The sequence below is a fragment of the Entelurus aequoreus genome, linkage group LG27 (assembly GCF_033978785.1).
Source record: "Entelurus aequoreus isolate RoL-2023_Sb linkage group LG27, RoL_Eaeq_v1.1, whole genome shotgun sequence".
Taxonomy (NCBI): domain Eukaryota; kingdom Metazoa; phylum Chordata; class Actinopteri; order Syngnathiformes; family Syngnathidae; genus Entelurus; species Entelurus aequoreus.
In genome coordinates, this window is record NC_084757.1 from 27,722,446 (window position 1) to 27,742,186 (window position 19,741).

At 38.0% G+C, this 19,741-nt stretch overlaps 1 protein-coding gene across 1 annotated transcript in view; it reads right to left on the reverse strand.

Moving 5' to 3' along the window:
* faf1 (Fas (TNFRSF6) associated factor 1) overlaps positions 1-19,741 on the reverse strand; it is a 223,865-nt gene that overhangs the window by 15,865 nt on the left and 188,259 nt on the right. Inside the window, exon 18 of the mRNA XM_062038546.1 lies at positions 11,245-11,460. Coding sequence (XP_061894530.1) covers positions 11,245-11,460 — 216 coding nt within the window. The remainder of the gene's footprint in view (positions 1-11,244; positions 11,461-19,741) is intronic.

Below are 19,741 nucleotides of genomic sequence, written 5' to 3' on the forward strand. Positions count from 1 at the left end.
AAAATATCTATTGTCAACTCGTTAATTATTCCTCAATTTATTTATTTGTTTTTGTCATTACCAGCTCCATCACAAAACTTTTCTAAGATTTATGAGCGGAGGGTCTTCGATTTTGTCTGGGCCGGCAAACCAGAAAAGATTAAAAGAAAGGTTTTGTAGAATGCGTATGAAAATGGGGGCCTGAAACTTCTCAACCTTGAAGCTATGTGTCTGTCTCTAAAAGCATCAATTGTTCCAAAGATGTATTTAAACACCGAGTGGTACACAAATGTCCTGTTGGACAAAAAACATGTACTGTATCAAAAGAAATTGTATCCTTTTTTACAAGTGATCCCCGCCCATTTTTCTTATGTAGAGAGCCTGCTGGGAAACACATAAAGGAAACAATCCACTCATGGTGGTGTTTTCAATTTTATGTGCCAGAAAAAAGAGACGATATTTTGCAGCAGATAATATGGATTAACTCTAATATTGTAATAGATGGAAAGCCTTTCTTTTAGAAAAATATGTTTGAAAGAGGAATCATTTTTGTCAATGATATTATCAATGAGAATGGTAAAATTATGAAGTATGATGAATTTATAACTATGTATTGTGATGCTTGCTCAAGCTTTTCATTTAATCAACTAACTGGAGTAATTGGGAAAAGATGGAAACAAATAATTAATTATGGAACTACTAAATTATTAGTTTGTAAACCTCTAATAAGAAATTCTAGTTGGCAAAAAGGAACTAAAATAAATAGAAAAATATATAATTTTTATTTAATAAAGAAATTTTGAAGGCTCCATATACAACACATATGGAAAATGTGAGGACTTTTTTGACTGCTCGTTGCCATGGGATGCCATATTCAAACTAATCTATAAAACTACTATCGATGTGCAAAATAGTTATTTTCAAATTAAAATTATTTATAACTTCTTACCCACGGGGAAAATGTTAAAATTATGGAATATGACAGAGTCAGATGATTGCAGATTTTGTTGTCAGGAGCCTGAATCCACCCTGCATTTGTTTTGGTATTGTCGTATTGTGTCTTCATTTTGGGTGGAAGTTGAAAAAATGTGTTTAAGGATTGGTTTGTTTATGAAGCTTAATGTGGTTTCTGTTATTTTAGGAGAGTTCATTGACAATCATGATTTAGTCAATTTAATTATAGTACTCGGTAAAAGGTTTATTTTTAAGGCCAAAAACAGATATTCACTTAGTATTACTTTCTTTAAACATTTATTCAGTATTTTTTAACTTTAGAAAGTTACATGGTTGAAAACGATAATGATGCCAAAAAACATAAAGAAAGATGGGAAGTCCTCAAAGGCTTATTTTAAAAGTATAATTATGTTTATAGATTATATGCTATCTGTTGTTGTGTTCCCTAATTTGAGTGACCTCGACATAATCTGGACCGTACATAAATGCTTATTTTGAAAATGTAATTTTGTTTATAAATTATATGCAATCTGTTGTGTTCCCTAATTTTTTTCTGTGTACATGAATGAAGGTGTGTGTTGCTGAGTCCGACTTAGACATTATCTGGACTGGACCTGGTTTTAAAAACTCTTTAAACAAATCTCATTTAATTGACAACCTGGTCTGGTGAAGATAAGGTCCTTTTTTAAAAAATAAAATAAAATAAGATAAATAAATAAAAAACATTTTTTTGGATAACAAAGGTAGCAAAACAATATAAAAATAATTACATAAAAAATAGTAATTAATGAAAATGTTAGTGGACCAGCAGCACATACAATCATGTGTGCTTCAGGGACTGTGTCCCTTGCAGATGTGTTGTCTATGTTGTGGGAACCAGAATATTGGTAGCAGAAAGAAATATCCCCTTTTGTGTGAGTGGGTGTGGATGAGTGTGCATGGGGGGGAGGTTGTTTGGGTTGATGCACTGATTGAAAGTGTATCTTGTGTTTTTTCTATGTTTATTTTTTTAGAACAGGCCAGCGGGCGACTCATCTGGTCCTTACGGGCGACCTGGTGCCCGCGGGAAACGCGTTGGTGACCCCTGCGGTAGACAATGGATGGATGTGTGTATATATATATATATATATATATATATATATATATATATAATATTTATATATTGTATTTGTATATATATTATATTTATATGATTATATATATTTCATATTTATTTATGAAACAGTTGTTTTTGTTAACATGTTAAAAGTGTTTAATAAAAATACAAGCATGTTTAATTGTATCATGTATTAATTGTATGCATGTTTGAAATCAACTCAAACCATAACCATAACATATAGATTCCTTTCTTTCATGGAGACAAGAATATAAGTTAGTGATTACATGATTCTGATGACTTGCATTGATTGGAATAAGACATGATTCACAGTAATGCTGCTTGCTTCCACATTTTAGAATTTACTAGGGGTGTGGGAAAAAAAAGATTTTTAAATGTTTTTAATTTATATTTTTTAATTTGTTTAAAAAAATGTTTCATTTATTTATGTTTTTAATTCATCAATCCAACAAAACAATACACAGCAATACCACAACAATACAATCCAATTCCAAAACCAAACCCGACCCAGCAACTGCAATAAACAGAGCAATTGAGAGGAGACACAAACACGGCACAGAACAAACCAAAAGTAGTGAAACAAAAATGAATATTATCAACAACAGTATCAATATTAGTTACAATTCCAACATAGCAGTGATTAAAAATCCCTCATTAACATTATCTTTAGACATTTATAAAAAAAAAAAAAATTAACAATAGTGTCACAAGTGTAAGGTGTCCCTTACACTTGCATCACATCTCATAAGCTTGACAACACACTGTGTCTAATATTTTCACAAAGATAAAATAAGTCATGTTTTTGGTTCATTTAATAGTTAAAACAAATTTACATGATTGCAATCAGTTGATAAAACATTGTCCTTTACAATTATAAAAGCTTTTTACAAAAATCTACTACTCTGCTTGCATGTCAGCAGACTGGGGTAGATCCTGCTGAAATCTACTACTACTGAATAAGTAGAGAATCGTTTTGAATCGGGGAAATATCGTTTTTGAATCGAGAATCGCGTTGAATAATTTTTATTTTTATTTTGAATCGAATCGTGACCCCAAGAATCGATATTGAATCGAATCGTGGGACACCCAAAGATTCGCAGCCCTAGAATTTACATTGTGGAGGAGAAAACAAGTCCTCCTTGCTGTCCAATACCACATGAAAGAGTTTGTTTTTCGGCATCTTATTTGTCCAGCTTCTAATCGTTTTTAAACAATTTACAAGAAATACCATGACAGCAAACTCCGTAGCTTTCTGAGGTTTTTAATTTGTTAGCACAGGCAGGATGGAGCAGCACTTTTACTGTGAAGACAGGAACTGTGTCGTCGGTCTTTAGGCTTTTGACGGCACGACAGTGTTGAAATAAAAAAGTGTTTCTCGCCTTCCTGTCAGTCGTTTTTTGTCTTCACATTGAGCTCGCAGCACCCAGCGTCATCTAACGAGATCCTCGGGTGTCGTGACTGTCGATCAAGTGACGAGAGTGACGTCAAAGTGGCGAATGACGATCGCTAATTTTTAGGACTACTTTTTTAATGCATGGCTGACGATCGACTGACACACCCTTGCGATTGACTGGTAGCTCGCGATCAACTTAATGGGCACCCCTGTTTTACATCCATTAAAGATTTAGCTGGGAACATTACACACGTTCCTGAGGAAATTATTTCTATCTTTAGAGACTTTTACAAAAACTTACATTATTTACGTCCCAGATTGACCCATTTCTTTCATATATTGAGACATTTCTTAATAATATAGACTTGCCTAAATTAAATACAGGGCAGGTATCAAAATAAGATCTACTTATTTCAGTAACTGAAATTCATTATGCTCTTCAACAGATGCCAAAGAATAAAGCACCAGGGCCTGATGGGTTCCACAAAACATTCTGGTCACTGCTAGTTCAAACATTTACAAAAAAGGCTTAAGAGATTAAAGAAAACGGATTCCTTCCTGCTAACATGAATTGCTATAATCAGTCTCTTGCTGAAACCGAATAAAGACCCAACACTTCCAACCAGTTACCGGCCAATCTCCTTGATTAATGTTGATCTTAAAATTATCTGCAAGTATTAGCTCAAAGATTACGAAAAAGTCACTCCACATATAGAACATCGTGATCAAACGGTTTTATCAAATGTAGACAATCATCCAACAATGTTCGCCGTCTACTCAATTTGATAGACTATTTTGTTATCTAAAAAACACTGTAGTTTCATTAAATGCTGAAAAAGCATTTGACGAAGTGAATTAGAATGTTCTTTTAGATGCTCTACGGAAATTTGGATTCGGAGATTCATTTAAAGTATAAATCAAGGTCCTATACAGTTTCCCACATCCTAGTCACTGCCGTTGTGTTTGGGAAAGACACTTTACCCACCTGCTCCCAGTGCCACTCACACTGGTTTAAATGTAGCTTATAAGATGTAGATAATGGGTTTCACTATGTAAAGCGCTTTGAGTTTCTCGAGAAAAGCGCTATATAAATGTAATTCACACAATTCAGATATTAACAGTGATTAGAGCATATGAATATAAAATAAAAAACTACATCACTGCCAGATTCTTTTTTCCCTGTTAACTATTTGACCAGAGTTTTTTCTTTTCATATTTTTTTGTGCATAGCTATTTGTTTAAAACTTTTTTTTAATATTTGCTATTAATTTTATTTGTAGGTCTGTGTCTGTATGCTCTACTGCAAATACATTTCTTCCTAAACTTTAGCAATTCATCAATGATTTACTATATCAGGGCTCTGCATGCAAATGATGCAACTGGGAATGCATCTGCAATGAACCTAGGTATTTTAAGATTTTTACCAACTCTATAAATGTTACTTTATCATTAATATCTGCAGGAATAATAATAGTATCATATTTATACATATGCATCTTTCTTATCTGACTCCACACATCTAGAAAAGATGCAGAGGATCAGGGTATGGTTAAAAAAGACTCAGACTGAGCATTGTAACAGATGAGAGGTTCAGAAAGTTGATCCACCCATTTGAGCCCTCATATATTATGCCAAATAAAAAGGTACATTATCTTGGAATTTATTTCAAAGACATTTTTGGATTTTAGGCCCTCAAGGACATGGTGAGCCAGAAATTTATGGAGAAAGAGACGGTCAAGAAAGCTGCTTTAGAAAGTTATTGTGGTCAAGTAACTGCTGATAAGTGGCGGTCAGTAAATATGATTGCATGATTGCAAAAACCTATGCACATCTGTTTCAAAGAGTTGCACTGGACCCGAGATGCGCCATAAACTTTTGTTCCAAAATAAAAATCACTAACCTCCATTTTTCAAGGTACCGGTAGTTGTTCAATAACAACTATTCTCACCACATTCTTAATGCACTGCAACTCAAATAGTCACTTTTTAATTCCAGACCTCCGGATGGCGGCATTATGAAAAATCAATGCACTATCAGTGCAGCATCAATGCAACCAGTTAATAAGGCTGGGTGAAACAATCGATTTAATCGATTATGGATTGAGATTATTTTCAATTTTGCCGTGTAGATTCATAAAGCATGATAACAATTACCCCTATCCTGCCACCAATTTTAGTCTTGTGCATGAAGTGGCAGCAGTAGTACCACACTATGCTAACATTAACTTCCAACAACAATCTGTCTGGGACAAAACAAAATACACTTAAGGACTTACTAGCATTACCGCCTGCTTTTCCGCAGGCCATAAATATACAGTAATTGAGGTCATTGCAACTTTTGTTGGCACAGATTTACGCCACACATGTTGGTTTTGAGCAACACATTCAGGTAACAAAACATAATGGTCATGCATTGTATATATCTGACTGAAACTGTTTTTTTTGCCTTATATTTGTCACTGAGTCTCGTAAGATGGCTACTGACTATGAAGACAGAATATTGCCAATTAAATATTTTGTTATTGAAAGTAAAACAAGGTATTGTACAAAAATGGTATTTGTTATATAAGTTGTTATTAAAATATAAAACACAAACATAAAAAATTTACTTTTTTTTAGATATTTTAGATATATGATGTTTGCGATGACTATCTTCAATCTTTTACAGTTTTTTTTTTTTAAAACGTTTTACAGGTTTTTATTTTCAACTTTTTTTATATTCACTTCTCTTTTTTTAGTTTCAACTTACTGCCACTGTTGTCACATCAGGCTAACACGCCGGACTGTAGTCAGCTGGAGGCGTGTCTTAATGAAATTAAACAATGGATGTCCGCTAACTTTTTGCAACTCAACGCTAAGAAAACGGAAATGCTGATTATCGGTCCTGCTAGAAACCAACATCTATTTAATAATACCACCTTAACATTTGACAACCAAACAATTAAACAAGGAGACTCGGTAAAGAATCTGGGTATTATCTTCGACCCAACTCTCTCGTTTGAGTCACACATTAAGAGTGTTACTAAAACGGCCTTCTTTCATCTCCGTAATATCGCTAAAATTCGTTCCATCTTGTCCACTAGCGACGCTGAGATCATTATTCATGCGTTCGTTACGTCTCGTCTCGATTACTGTAACGTTTTATTTTCGGGCCTCCCTATGTCTAGCATTAAAAGATTACAGTTGGTACAAAATGCGGCTGCAAGGCTTCTGACAAAAAATAGGAAAGTTTGATCATATTACGCCTATACTGGCTCACTTGCACTGGCTTCCTGTGCACTTAAGATGCGACTTTAAGGTTTTACTACTTACGTATAAAATATTACACGGTTTAGCTCCAGCCTATCTCGCCGATTGTATTGTACCATATGTCCCGACAAGAAATCTGCGTTCAAAGAACTCCGGCTTATTAGTGATTCCCAGAGCCAAAAAAAAAGTCTGCGGGCTATAGAGCGTTTTCTATTCGGGCTCCAGTACTCTGGAATGCCCTCAGTTAGAGATGCTACCTCAGTAGAAGCATTTAAGTCCCATCTTAAAACTCATTTGTATAATCTAGCCTTTAAATAGACCCCCCCTTTTTTAGACCAGTTGATCTGCCGTTTCTTTTCTTCTCTCCTCTTCTCCCCTGTCCCTTGCGAGGGGGAGTTGCATAGGTCATGGATGAAGTGCTGGCTGTCCAGAGCCGGGACCCCGGGTGGACCACTAGCCTGTGCATCGGTTGGGGACATCTCTGCGCTGCTGAGCCGTCTCCGCTCGGGATGGTTTCCTGTTGGCCCCGCTGTGGACTGGACTCCCGCTGATGTGTTGGATCCACTGTGGACTGGACTTTCACAATGTTATGTCAGACCCACTCGACATCCATTGCTTTCGGTCTCCCCTAGAGGGGGGGGGGGGTTACCCACATATGCGGTCCTCTCCAAGGTTTCTCATAGTCATTCACCGACGTCCCACTGGGGTGAGTTTTTCCTTGCCCGTATGTGGGCTCTGTACCGAGGATGTCGTTGTGGCTTGTACAGCCCTTTGAGACACTTGTGATTTAGGGCTATATAAATAAACATTGATTGATTGATTGATATTTCTTTCCATTACATTTTGGCCAGTGAGTGACATCACGTCCGGAAAAGTCTGCTGCCGCGAAAAAGCTAAGTACTATCTTTCTATCTGCTCTTTTTGTAGAGAAATGGGAGTACGGTTTATTGATAGTTGGCCCTCTTTCTGGGGCAAACTGGGCTTGCTGAGGAGGGACGGCCTTCACCCTAATCGGGAAGACGCCATCGCTTTCTCCAGAAATATAGATTATTATTTGAGTCAAGCTTGACTAATCAAACACAGGAAAGTTAGCCCAGGTGAGGAGTCAGTTAAGCTAGAACTAACCATCGCCAGGCTGAAAAATTCCTGCACACATAGCATTTCTCGTAGAATAATAACTCACAGAATGAATAAAAAGGGCTAATAATCTATTGCTAACTATGGATACTGATGTGTCATCCATGTTGCTGCTACTTGATTTTAACCCTGCTTTCAATACCGTTGATCATAACATTCTATTAGAGCGTATCAAAACACGTATATCAGACTTAGCATTTTCTTGGTTTAACTCTTAATTTACTGACAGGATGCCCATAACAATGTGACCTTGGAGTATATTAAGGTAATGTGCGGAGTTCCACAGGGTTCGGTTCTTGGCTCTGCACTCTGCCGCTAGGTGACATCATACGCAAATACGTTGTTAGCTTTCACTGTTATGCTGATGACACCCAACTCTACATGCCCCTAAAGCTGACCAACACGCCAGATTGTAGTCACCTGGAGGCGTGTCTAAATGAAATTAAACAATGGATGTCAAGCAATTCTAAGAAAACGGGTATGCTGATTTTCGGTCCTGCTAGACACCGGCACCTATTTAATAATACCACCTTAACATTTGACAACTATTACAATTACACAAAGCGACTCGGTAAAGAATCTCGATATCATCTTCGACGCAACTCTCATTTGAGTCACACATTAAAAGTGTTACTTATTTCGTCTCCGTAACATCGCTAAAATTCGTCCCATTTTGTCCACCACCGACGCTGAGATTATTATTCACGCGTTTGTTACGTCTCGTCTCGATTACTGTAACATCATATTTTCAGGTCTCCCTATGTCTAGCATTAAACGATTATAGTTGGTACAAAATGCGGCTGCTACACTTTTGACAAGAGCAAGAAAGTTTGATCATATTACACCGATCCTGGCTCACCTGCACTGGCTTCCTGTGTACTTAAGATGCAACTTTAAGGTTTTACTACTTACATATAAAATACTAAACCGGTCTAGCACCATCTTATCTTGCTGATTGTATTGTAATATATGTCCCGGCCAGAAATCTGTGTTCAAAGAACTCCGGCTTATTCATGATTCCCAAAGTCCCCAAAAAAGTGTTTCTATTTGGGCTCCAGTACTATGGAATGCACTACCGGTAAAACAGTTAGAGATGCTATCTAAGTAGAAGCATTTAAGACCCAACTTAAAACTAATTTGTATACTCTAGCCTTTAAATAGTCGATTAGGAAAAATTGCCATGATAGCTAGCCCGTCCAGTAAGTGTGCCATACGCTCATTGAGCCATCAGTGTTAAATTGTAACCACATTTTTGTAATATGCTACTGCCTGAAAAATATTATTGGAGGGCCATAACCTTGATAAAAATCTACATGTTTCACCTTTTCATGTTAACTACTGAAATAAATAAATGTACCAACAATTATGTATTGACACGTACATAGAAATTAAATGGCAATAAATTAGCAAAATTTAACAAAGATGATTCAATGTTTGGCCTGTGTTGAGAGCTGAGGTCCTGTTAAAAAAATGTATAGGCCTAAAAAGTGGCGATGATCCAAAATAAACTGTGACCTGAATACTGCACAAAAGTTTGAAAGCAGGCAGAGGAAGAAGAACATGACAAAATAAAGAGAGAAAACGCATTGCTACACAGAAGCAGAGAAGGGAAAACATGTCAACAGTTGTGCAGCATTACAAACACAATAGTGCTCCATCATCTGATCCTGGCAGAGCAACAGTGAGAGCGTCTGGACAAGATGGAAGCTTTCTATGCTCCCTCTCATTTAATTACAACACAGATCTGCTGGATTAGCACAGGACCTGTGTTCATTGGCACTTCAACTTATCCACACAACCCAACATTTCTTGCCTCTCACCAATAATTTATAGTTTTCTTTTCAATATTTACACTTGTCTTCTCTGGTCATTTCCTTATCAGACAGCTTCCCTCCCTAACAGCCATCCTGTTTTTTCAGGAACTTCATCTCTGATGCAGACACATCTTTATCTCAGTCTTAAACACATTTACTCTTGTTTATAAATGGAAAACTGTGAATACTTTAAGTGGCAAAGTTGTGAGTGGGGCATGTGTTTGCTTGAAAATATTTGTGCATGTGTGACAAAATGAAGAGTGTGAGCTGAGTGTTAATACGTGCGCTTGCGTGAGATGTTTGTGCCATAACGGTCTCTGAGGGCTGCTATGGCACACTGCCTGGGCAAGCCTATGCAGGCATGCATATCAATGCAAACACACCTCCTATCTTTATTAATGGAAATCTCAGTTTTGTTTCCAGCAGCATGGCTAATTAAACCAGCAGTTAAAACAGTGCTCGTTAACATGGCGTACAATCACTTTTCATGACTTGGTTGCAAGAGACAGAAGGCTGATGTCAGAAGAAAGACCATAGAGATTACTACTGTTAGCGCTGACTGTATCTTTCCAGTCATATTGTACAGTATCACAACAGGCACATTAATTAATACGCGCTTAACAGTAGGTGGGCCCAGGTGGACAAATTAACAGTCCACATTTCCTGTTAACAAAAGGTTGCAGTGCAATAAGTGAAGTGAAGTGAATTATATTTATATAGCGCTTTTTCTCTAGTGACTCAAAGCGTTTTACATAGTGAAACCCATTATCTAAGTTACATTTAAACCAGTGTGGGTGGCACTGGGAGCAGGTGGGTAAAGTGTCTTGCCCAAGGACACAACGGCAGTGACTAGGATGGCAGAAGCGGGCATCGAACCTGGAACCCTCAAGTTGCTGGCACGGCCGCTCTACCAACCGAGCCATACCGCCCTAAATACAAAAACAATACAATTCTTCTCTTAGAAAACAATACAACTCACTGTTAAATAACCACCGTAGACAAGCACAAATTAGTAGTTAATAAAACTGCAAAAAAGAAAGGCACTCCTATCCTGTAAAATGCCTTTATTTGCAGCATTTCCTAATAGACCTTGCTAACCTAGCAGCACTAGCAGTTGTTTTTCCCCCCATTCTATTTGTGGGGGATCTCAAATAACAAAAATGTAAGGTTGAAGACAACCATATTATATCCACCTGGGCATTCTCAAATTGTATACCATACTGTATAGCTAGATAGGTATACTGTATGCATCTTAAGACAACAGGTCAACTCAAATGAAATGTTGTCAATTACAAAAAATCTATTAATATAATTTACTATACCAATATTATTATTTATACTGACTTAATTTAACTGCCCTGCGTGCGGGAGAAAGAGAGATAAAGAGTTATCACTACTATGTGAAAATAATTATTGAATACATTTCAATATGCTGGAAATAATGTACAGCGGGATCTAGAGACATTTTTTTGTTAAAATTTAAGTGTGTGTGTGGCAATATGTGTTAAAATTACTTTCTATTGTGTTGCACTCACATCAATTGTAAACAGACCACAAATAATGTAAAATAGTTTTCATAAAAATACTAACTACACAACTCACATTTCTGCGAGGGAAGGTGGTAAGGAGCTTGAACTCGTCGAAAGGGTATCCCTTGGAAGCCACAAAGTCAAAGATCATCTGGAGCTTAGAGCCGCCTAGGAAGCGCCTCTCCAGAAACTCGCCACTGGGCGTGCGGATTCGCAACTTGCTGATCTGCTCTCCTGACTCCTCTTCGGGCTCCGGCGGTAGGGTTTGCGCCAATGATAAACGTATAGCCTGACAGGAAGAAAACAGTGTGGTCAGTACAGCACATTGTATTATCGAAAAGCCTTAGCGAGAAGAATTGGGGCGCTCCTCACAAAAATGCCGTCTATACTTTATGTACATGTCATTTCTTATTTTTTAATTTTTAATTAATTTGTAAACAAATATAAAAATACTTTACATTGTCATAACGTAGACTTTTGAGGACAAAAATTAATGTATTCCATTTTGGAATAAGGCTGTATTATAACAAAATGAAGCACTATGAATACTTTCCAAAAGCACATTGACCTGATTACAGACCATATAACAACCCGTACCGCCTTTCAGGTAACCATAAAATCAAAGTAAAGTGTGTGAAGGCATGGCGAAGTTGGTAGAGTGGCCGTGCCAGCAATCGGAGGGTTGCTGGTTACTCGGGTTCAATCCCCACCTTCTACCATCCTAGTCACGTCTGTTGTGTCCTTGGGCAAGACACTTCACCCTTGCTCCTGATGGCTGCTGGTTGGCGCCTTGCATGGCAGCTCCCGCCATCAGTGTGTGAATGTGTGTGTGAATGGGTGAATGTGGAAATACTGTCAAAGCGCTTTGAGTACCTTAAAGGTAGAAAAGCGCTATACAAGTATAACCCATTTATCATTTATTAATATATATATATATATATATTTTTTTTTTGGGTTTGACAGCCCTAATATACACATACTGTATATATATATATATATATGTATATATATATATACATATATATATACATATATATATATTTATTACAGGCCAAAAGTCTGGACACACCTTCTCATTGAATGTGTTTTCTTTATTTTCATGACTATTTACATCGTAGATTGTCACTGAAGGCATAAAAACTATGAACACGTGGAGTTATGTACCTAAAAAAAAAAGGTGAAAAACTGAAAACATGTTTTATATTCTAGTTTCTTCAAAATAGCCACCCTTTGCACATTCTTGGCATTCTCTCGGTGAGCTTAAGAGGTAGTCACCTGAAATGGTTTTCACTTCACAATAGTCATGAAAATAAAGAAAACGCATTGAAATGTCCAAACTTTTGGCCTGTACTGTGTGTGTGTATATATATATATATATATATATATATATATATATATATATATATATATATATATATATATATATATACACACACACACACACACACACACTTATATACACATATACAGTATATAGATATATATGAGGGCTGTCAAAAATGTTTTATATTTATTACGATTAATCTTGTTCATAGTTTATGTATTCATCATTAATACCAGAGGTGTGGACTCGAGTCATGAATTTGATGACTTTAGATTCGACTTGACAAAATGTAAAGAGACTTGCAACTCGACTTAGACTTTAACATCAATGACTTGTGACTTCACTTGGACTTGAGCCTTTTGACTTGACAAGACTTGCTACTTTCCCCAAAACCCAAAGATTAAAAAGTTATTCAGGAGCGCTCCGTATCTTTCATTGTGTGAACGTGTGTGTATGTCAGCGTGTGTGCTGCCTGTCAGTACAACATTCAATCAAATTATATCCACATTGTTTTCATCCCACAGCATTCATCCAATCAAATTGCAGGACAACCAAAGAAGAAGAGCTGTCAACGCGCCAGTGAGGAAAAATTATAGTATATGATATTTTCGTTCGGGTAATAAAACTACGAGTTGGTCAACAAAAAACGAATTGCAGTATGCAAAACATGCGGTTCGAAGATTACAGACGGAGACGCAACAACTTCCAACTTCGTTCGACATTTGAAGTTGCACAAAGAACGGTAAGTTTTGAATGTAAGCTAACGTTTATTGGCTAAGTAACGTAACTTTTATTTGCTGTGTAGTTAAATCAGTGAGGCTGTAAACTCACTGCTAACGTTATAACCATAGACATCTTATAAGTATCAATCAATCAATCAATGTTTATTTATATAGCCCTAAATCACGAGTATCTCAAAGGGCTGCACAAGCCACAACGGCATCCTTGGCTCAGATCCCACATCAGGGCAAGGAAAAACTCAACAAAGGGGGCAATGAGAAACCGTGGAGGGGACCGCAGATGTGGAGACCCCCCCACTGGGCGACCGGTGCAATGGACGTCAAGTGGATCTAGCATAATATAATAATATAATATTGTGAGAGTACAGTCCATAGTGGATCTAACATAACAGTGAGAGTCCAGTCCATAGTGGGGCCAGCAGGAGACCATCCCAAGCGGAGACAGGTCAGCAGTGCAGAGACGTCCCCAACCGATGCACAGAGCGGTCCACCCCGGGTGCCAACTTTGGACAGCCAGCGCTTCATCCGTAGCCACCGAACCTGTGCCCCCCCCCTCCAATAAGGAAAGGGGGCAGAGCAGAAAAGAAACGGCAGATCAACTAGTCTAAAAGGGGGTCCATTTAAAGGCTAGAGTATACAAATGAGTTTTAAGATGGGACTTAAATCTTCTACTGAGGTAGCATCTCTAACTGTTACCGGGAGGGCATTCCAGAGTACTGGAGCCCGAATAGAAAACGCTCTATAGCCCGCAGACTTTTTTTGGGCTCTGGGAATCACTAATAAGCCGGAGTTCTTTGAACGCAGATTTCTTGCCGGGACATATGGTACAATACAATCAGCAAGATAGGATGGAGCTGGACCGTGTAGTATTTTATACGTAAGTAGTAAAACCTTAAAGTCACATCTTAAGTGCACAGGAAGCCAGTGCAGGTGAGCCAGTATAGGCGTAATATGATCAAACTTTCTTGTTCTTGTCAAAAGTCTTGGAGCCGCATTTTGTACCAACTGTAATCTTTTAATGCTAGACATAGGGAGACCCGAAAATAATACGTTACAGTAATCGAGATGAGACGTAACGAACGCATGAATAATGATCTCAGCGTCGCTAGTGGACAAAATGGAACGAATTTTAGCGATATTACGGAGATGAAAGAAGGCCGTTTTAGTAACACTCTTGATGTGTGACTCAAACGAGAGAGTTGGGTCGAAGATAATACCCACATTCTTTACCGAGTCGCCTTGTGTAATTGTTTGGTTGTCAAATGTTAAGGTGGTATTAATAAATAGGTGTCGGTGTCTAGCAGGACCGATAATCAGCATTTCCGTTTTCTTAGCGTTGAGTTGCAAAAACTTAGCGGACATCCATTGTTTAATTTCATTAAGACACGCCTCCAGCTGACTACAATCCGGTGTGTTGGTCAGCTTTAGGGGCATGTAGAGTGGGGTGTCATTAACATAACAGTAAAAGCTAACACCATATTTGCGTATGATGTCACCTAGCGCCAGCATGTAGATGCTGAAGAGTGCAGGGCCAAGAACCGAACCCTGAGGAACTCCACACGTTACCTTAACATAGTCCGAGGTCACATTGTTATGGGAGATGGACTGCATCCTGTCAGTAAGATAAGAGTTAAACCAAGACAAGGCTAAGTCTGACATACCAATAAGTGTTTTGATACGCTCTAATAAAATATTATGATCGACGGTATCGAAAGCAGCGCTAAGATCAAGAAGCAGCAACATAGATGACGCATCTGAATCCATCGTTAGCAATAGATCATTAGTCATTTTTGCGAGGGCTGTCTCCGTAGAGTGATTTGCCCTGAAACCGGATGAAAGGGTTCACAGAGATTGTTAGACGGCATTTGTTCATTTAGCTGCCGTGCAACAATTTTTTTGAGGATTTTCGAAATAAACGGGAGGTGGGACATCGGCCGGTAGATTACCATGAGGTCAGGATCGAGGTTAGGTCTTTTGAGCAGAGGATGAATAACCGTTTTTTGAATGCTAGGGGAACAGTGCCAGAGGAAAGTGATAAGTTTATAATATTTAGCACTGATGGACCTAATATTACAAAAAGCTCCTTGATAAGTTTCTCAGGAAGTGGGTCAAGTAAACATGTTGTTTGTTTTATCCCATTTACACGCCGTAGCAATTTTTCTAATGTTATTTCATCAAAAAGACAGACTATTTTGGAGGGCAATATCCGTCGTATATACAATCGTATCTGTGTTAATAGAACCCAGTTTTAGCTGGGATGAATTGTCTTTAATCGCCTTTCTAATAAGTTACATTTTCTTATTAAAGAAATTCATAAAGTCATCTGCCGAGTGGGTGGAGCTACTGGGAGGAGACCCTTGTTGGGTTAGCGATGCTACTGTACTGAACTAATAATTAGGATCGTTTTTGTTGAGGCAGATGAGATTTGAGTAGTATTTAGCTTTAGCTAAGGTAAGCATGCGTTTATAAATTATTAAACTATCACTCCATGCTTGATAGAAAACCTTGAGTTTAGTCGCGCGCCATTTGCGTTCCAGCTTTCTACATGATAATTTAAGAGCTCTAGTTTCTTCTGTAAACCATGGGGTACGCCTTTTAGGGGTCCTTTTTAGCTTTAGCGGTGCTATACTATCAATGGTTTCGCGCAGGGCGTCGTTAAAGTTGTTAGTGAGGTTATCAAAAGAGCCCACATAATTTGGGAATGGTGCCATTACCGAAGGCAGTAGGCCAGCAAGAGTCATCATTGTGGCAGCATTAATGCTGCGGCTCCTAAAGCAGTTGTTATTATTATTAGCTTGTTGACAATGAGTCAGAACTTCAAATTTTATAAGGTAATGAACTTTAGTATATGGGAGTATCATAACTTTGGAGGTGGTGACACCCTTGACAAGCACTAGATCTATCGTATTACCGTTGCGATGCGTGGGTTCATTTATTATTTGTGTAAGACCACAACTATCAATTATAGTCTGGAGCGCCATGCACGGAGGGTCCAATGGGGTATTCATATGAATATTAAAGTCCCCCATTAAGATTATATTGTCGGCGTGTGTCACTAGATCAGCGACGAACTCTGAGAATTCACTGATAAAGTCTGAATAGGGCCCTGGGGGGCGGTAGATAACAGCCAGGTAGAGAGGCAGCGGTGCGACAGACCTCATAGTAAGCACCTCAAACAATTTATAATTATTACTTAGGTTGGGGGTAAGTTTAAGCTTTTCGTTATATATTAGTGCGATTCCCCCCCCTTTTTAAGGGGACGGGCAATATGCGCATTCGTATAGTTAGGAGGAGATGCCTCATTCAGCGCAAAAAAAATTGTCTGGTTTGAGCCAGGTTTCGCTGAGACCAATGACATTAAGATTGTTGTCTCTAATGACCTCATTAACTAATAACGTTTTGGGAGACAATGATCTTATGTTTAAAAAGCCCATATTATAGGTACTGGGCTGTTTTGAGGAGTTTTTGTTAAAATTGTCCGTAGTAGTAATATTAATAATGTTGCGTTTATTTTGCGTAGTGCGCTTTAAATCATTTCGACCATATCTAGGAATTGATATGACGAGAATTTTCAGATTGTTTGCTTGGTGCTGCGATACACTGAACGCATCATAATTAGCCACTTCTGGCACAGTCACTGCAGAAAAAACATTATGTGAGTTGTGTATTATTCTTGGAGAATTGCTACGTGTGCAAGAATTTTCCAGCCTGGCGCTGGCTAGTTCTAGCTTAACTGACTCCTCACCCGGACTAACAGACTCTGTAATTGCCTGTGACCGGGCTTGCTCTAGTGTAGTTAGTCAAGTGTGACTCAAACAAAAATCTATGTTCCTAGCCAGGATGATGGCGCCTTCCTGGTTAGGGTGAAGGCCGTCCTTCATCAACAGGCCCGGTTTGCCCCAGACAGAGGGCCAATTATCAATAAACGCTAGTCCCAGAACTTTCCTCCAGAAGGTCTTATCTTTGTCCATGTAATGTCAGATGAAACAAAAATTGAGCTATTTGGCCACAATACCCAGCAATATGTTTGGAGGAGAAAAGGTGAGGCCTTTAATAACAGGAACACCATTCCCACCGTCAAGCATGGAGGTGGTAGTATTATGCTCTGGGTCTGTTTTGCTGCCAATGGAACTGGTGCTTTAAATGGGACAATGAAAAAGGAGGATTACCTCCAAATTCTTCAGGACAACCTAATATCATCAGCCCGGAGGTTGGGTCTTGGGCGCAGTTGGGTGTTCCAACAGGACAATGACCCCAAACACACGTCAAAAGTGTTAAAGGAATGGCTAAATTAGGCTAGATGTAAGGTTTTAGAACGGCCATCCCATAGTCCTGACTTAAACGTGTGGACAATGCTGAAGAAACAAGTCCATGTCAGAAAAACAACAAATTTAGCTGAACTTCACCAATTTTGTCAAGAGGAGGGTCAAAATTTCAACCAGAAACTTGTGGATGGCTACCAAAAGCGCCTTATTGCAGTGAAACTTGCCAAGGGACATGAAACCAAATGTTAAATAATTTTTAAAAATTACTATACTTTTGTATAATTTTTAATTATTACTATACTTTTGACTCAGCAGATTTGGTCACATTTTCAGTAGACCCATAAAAAATTCATAAAAGAACCAAACTTCATGAATGTTTTTTGTGACCAACAAGTATGTACTCCAATCACTCTATCACAAAAAAATAAGAGTTGTAGAAATATTGGAAACTCAAGACAGCAATGACATTATGTTCTTTACAAGTGTATGTAAACTTTTGATCGCGACTGTGTGTATATATATATATATATATATATATATATATATATATATATATATATATATATATATATATATATATATATATATATATATATATATATATATATATATATATTAGGGCTGTGAATCTTTGGGTGTCCCACGATTCGATTCAATATCGATTCTTGGGGTCACGATTCGATTCAAAATCGATTTTTTTTCCATTCAACACGATTCTTGATTCAAAAATGATTTTTTTCCCGATTGAAAATTCTCTATTCATTCAATACATAGGATTTCAGCAGGATCTACCCCAGTCTGCTGACATGCAAGCAGAGTAGTAGATTTTTGTAAAAAGCTTTTATAATTGTAAAGGACAATGTTTTATCAACTGATTGCAATCATGTAAATTTGTTTTAACTATTAAATGAACCAAAAATATTACTTATTTTATCTTTGTGAAAATATTGGACACAGTGTGTTGTCAAGCTTATGAGATGCGATGCAGGTGTAAGCCACTGTGACACTATTGGTCTTTTTTTTAATTTTTATAAATGTCTAATGATAATGTCAATGAGGGATTTTTAATCACTGCTATGTTGAAATTGTAACTAATATTGATACTGTTGTTGATAATATTCATTTTTGTTTCACTACTTTTGGATTGTTCTGTGTCGTGTTTGTGTCTCCTCTCAGTTGTTCTGTTTATTGCAGTTCTGAGTGTTGCTGGGTCGGGTTTGGTTTTGGAATTGGATTGCATTGTTATGGTATTGCTGTGTATTGTTTTGTTGGATTGATTAATTAAATTTTTTTTTTTAAATTTAAAACATTTAAAAATAAATAAATATATATATACAGTATAAAAGTAGATTTTTTAAAAATGAGAATCGATTCTGAATCGCACAACGTGAGAATCGCGATTCGAATTCGAATCGATTTTTTCCCACACCCCTAATATATATATACACACACTTGTATACATATCTGGTTCAGTAGCTTGGTCAGTGAAGGCTGTACGTTATAGCACAAGAATGGCTTTTACAACAAAAGGAAACCATCAACCGCCAAATTTCACATCAGCGCTAATCAGCCCTCCTGTGTTTGGGCGACAGCGTTTCAGCTTCTCTTGGGAGCATCCCTCTTCGCTCTTGTTTGCCCCTGAACTCCTCCTTCCCCCTCCGCTTGTTGTTCCTGTTTGGCCAGCCGGGGAGCATATGCTGTGACAACACGCCCCGGTTTTATTTGCACACCATAATGCAATTATATTTCATAAGAGTGTACAACAGTAGCTCATTAGCAGCTTCTAGTGTTGGGTGGGCAAGGTGGCGCGTGTGCCACTCCACCATTAGGTCCCTCAGGTACAAAAGCTGATGCTGACTGGGCTAAAGGCCCCCACTGGGACACACTAACACACACACAAATAACAGATTGAGAGTGTGTGTGCGTGTGTGGACTTTCAAAATGGAGACAGACAGTCAACCACAGACACAAGCATAATCACCTGCACATGAGAGAAAGGTAGCGTCCCTAAAGAAACCATAGCACACGCGTCTAGTCAGGTGTGGAGCTTGGGGCTGCTCCGTACAATAACCTGAAGCATCTATCCATTCATCTGTCTCTGCTCTGCTAACCACTGAAAGCAAACAAATGCCGACTGGTGGCGCACCTGACAGCCAGTCAACTGTATGCTAAGTAAGACCCCACTTCAAAAGTGGTAAATCGTACATTAGAAACACATACAAAGTGCACGACCCTCCCATC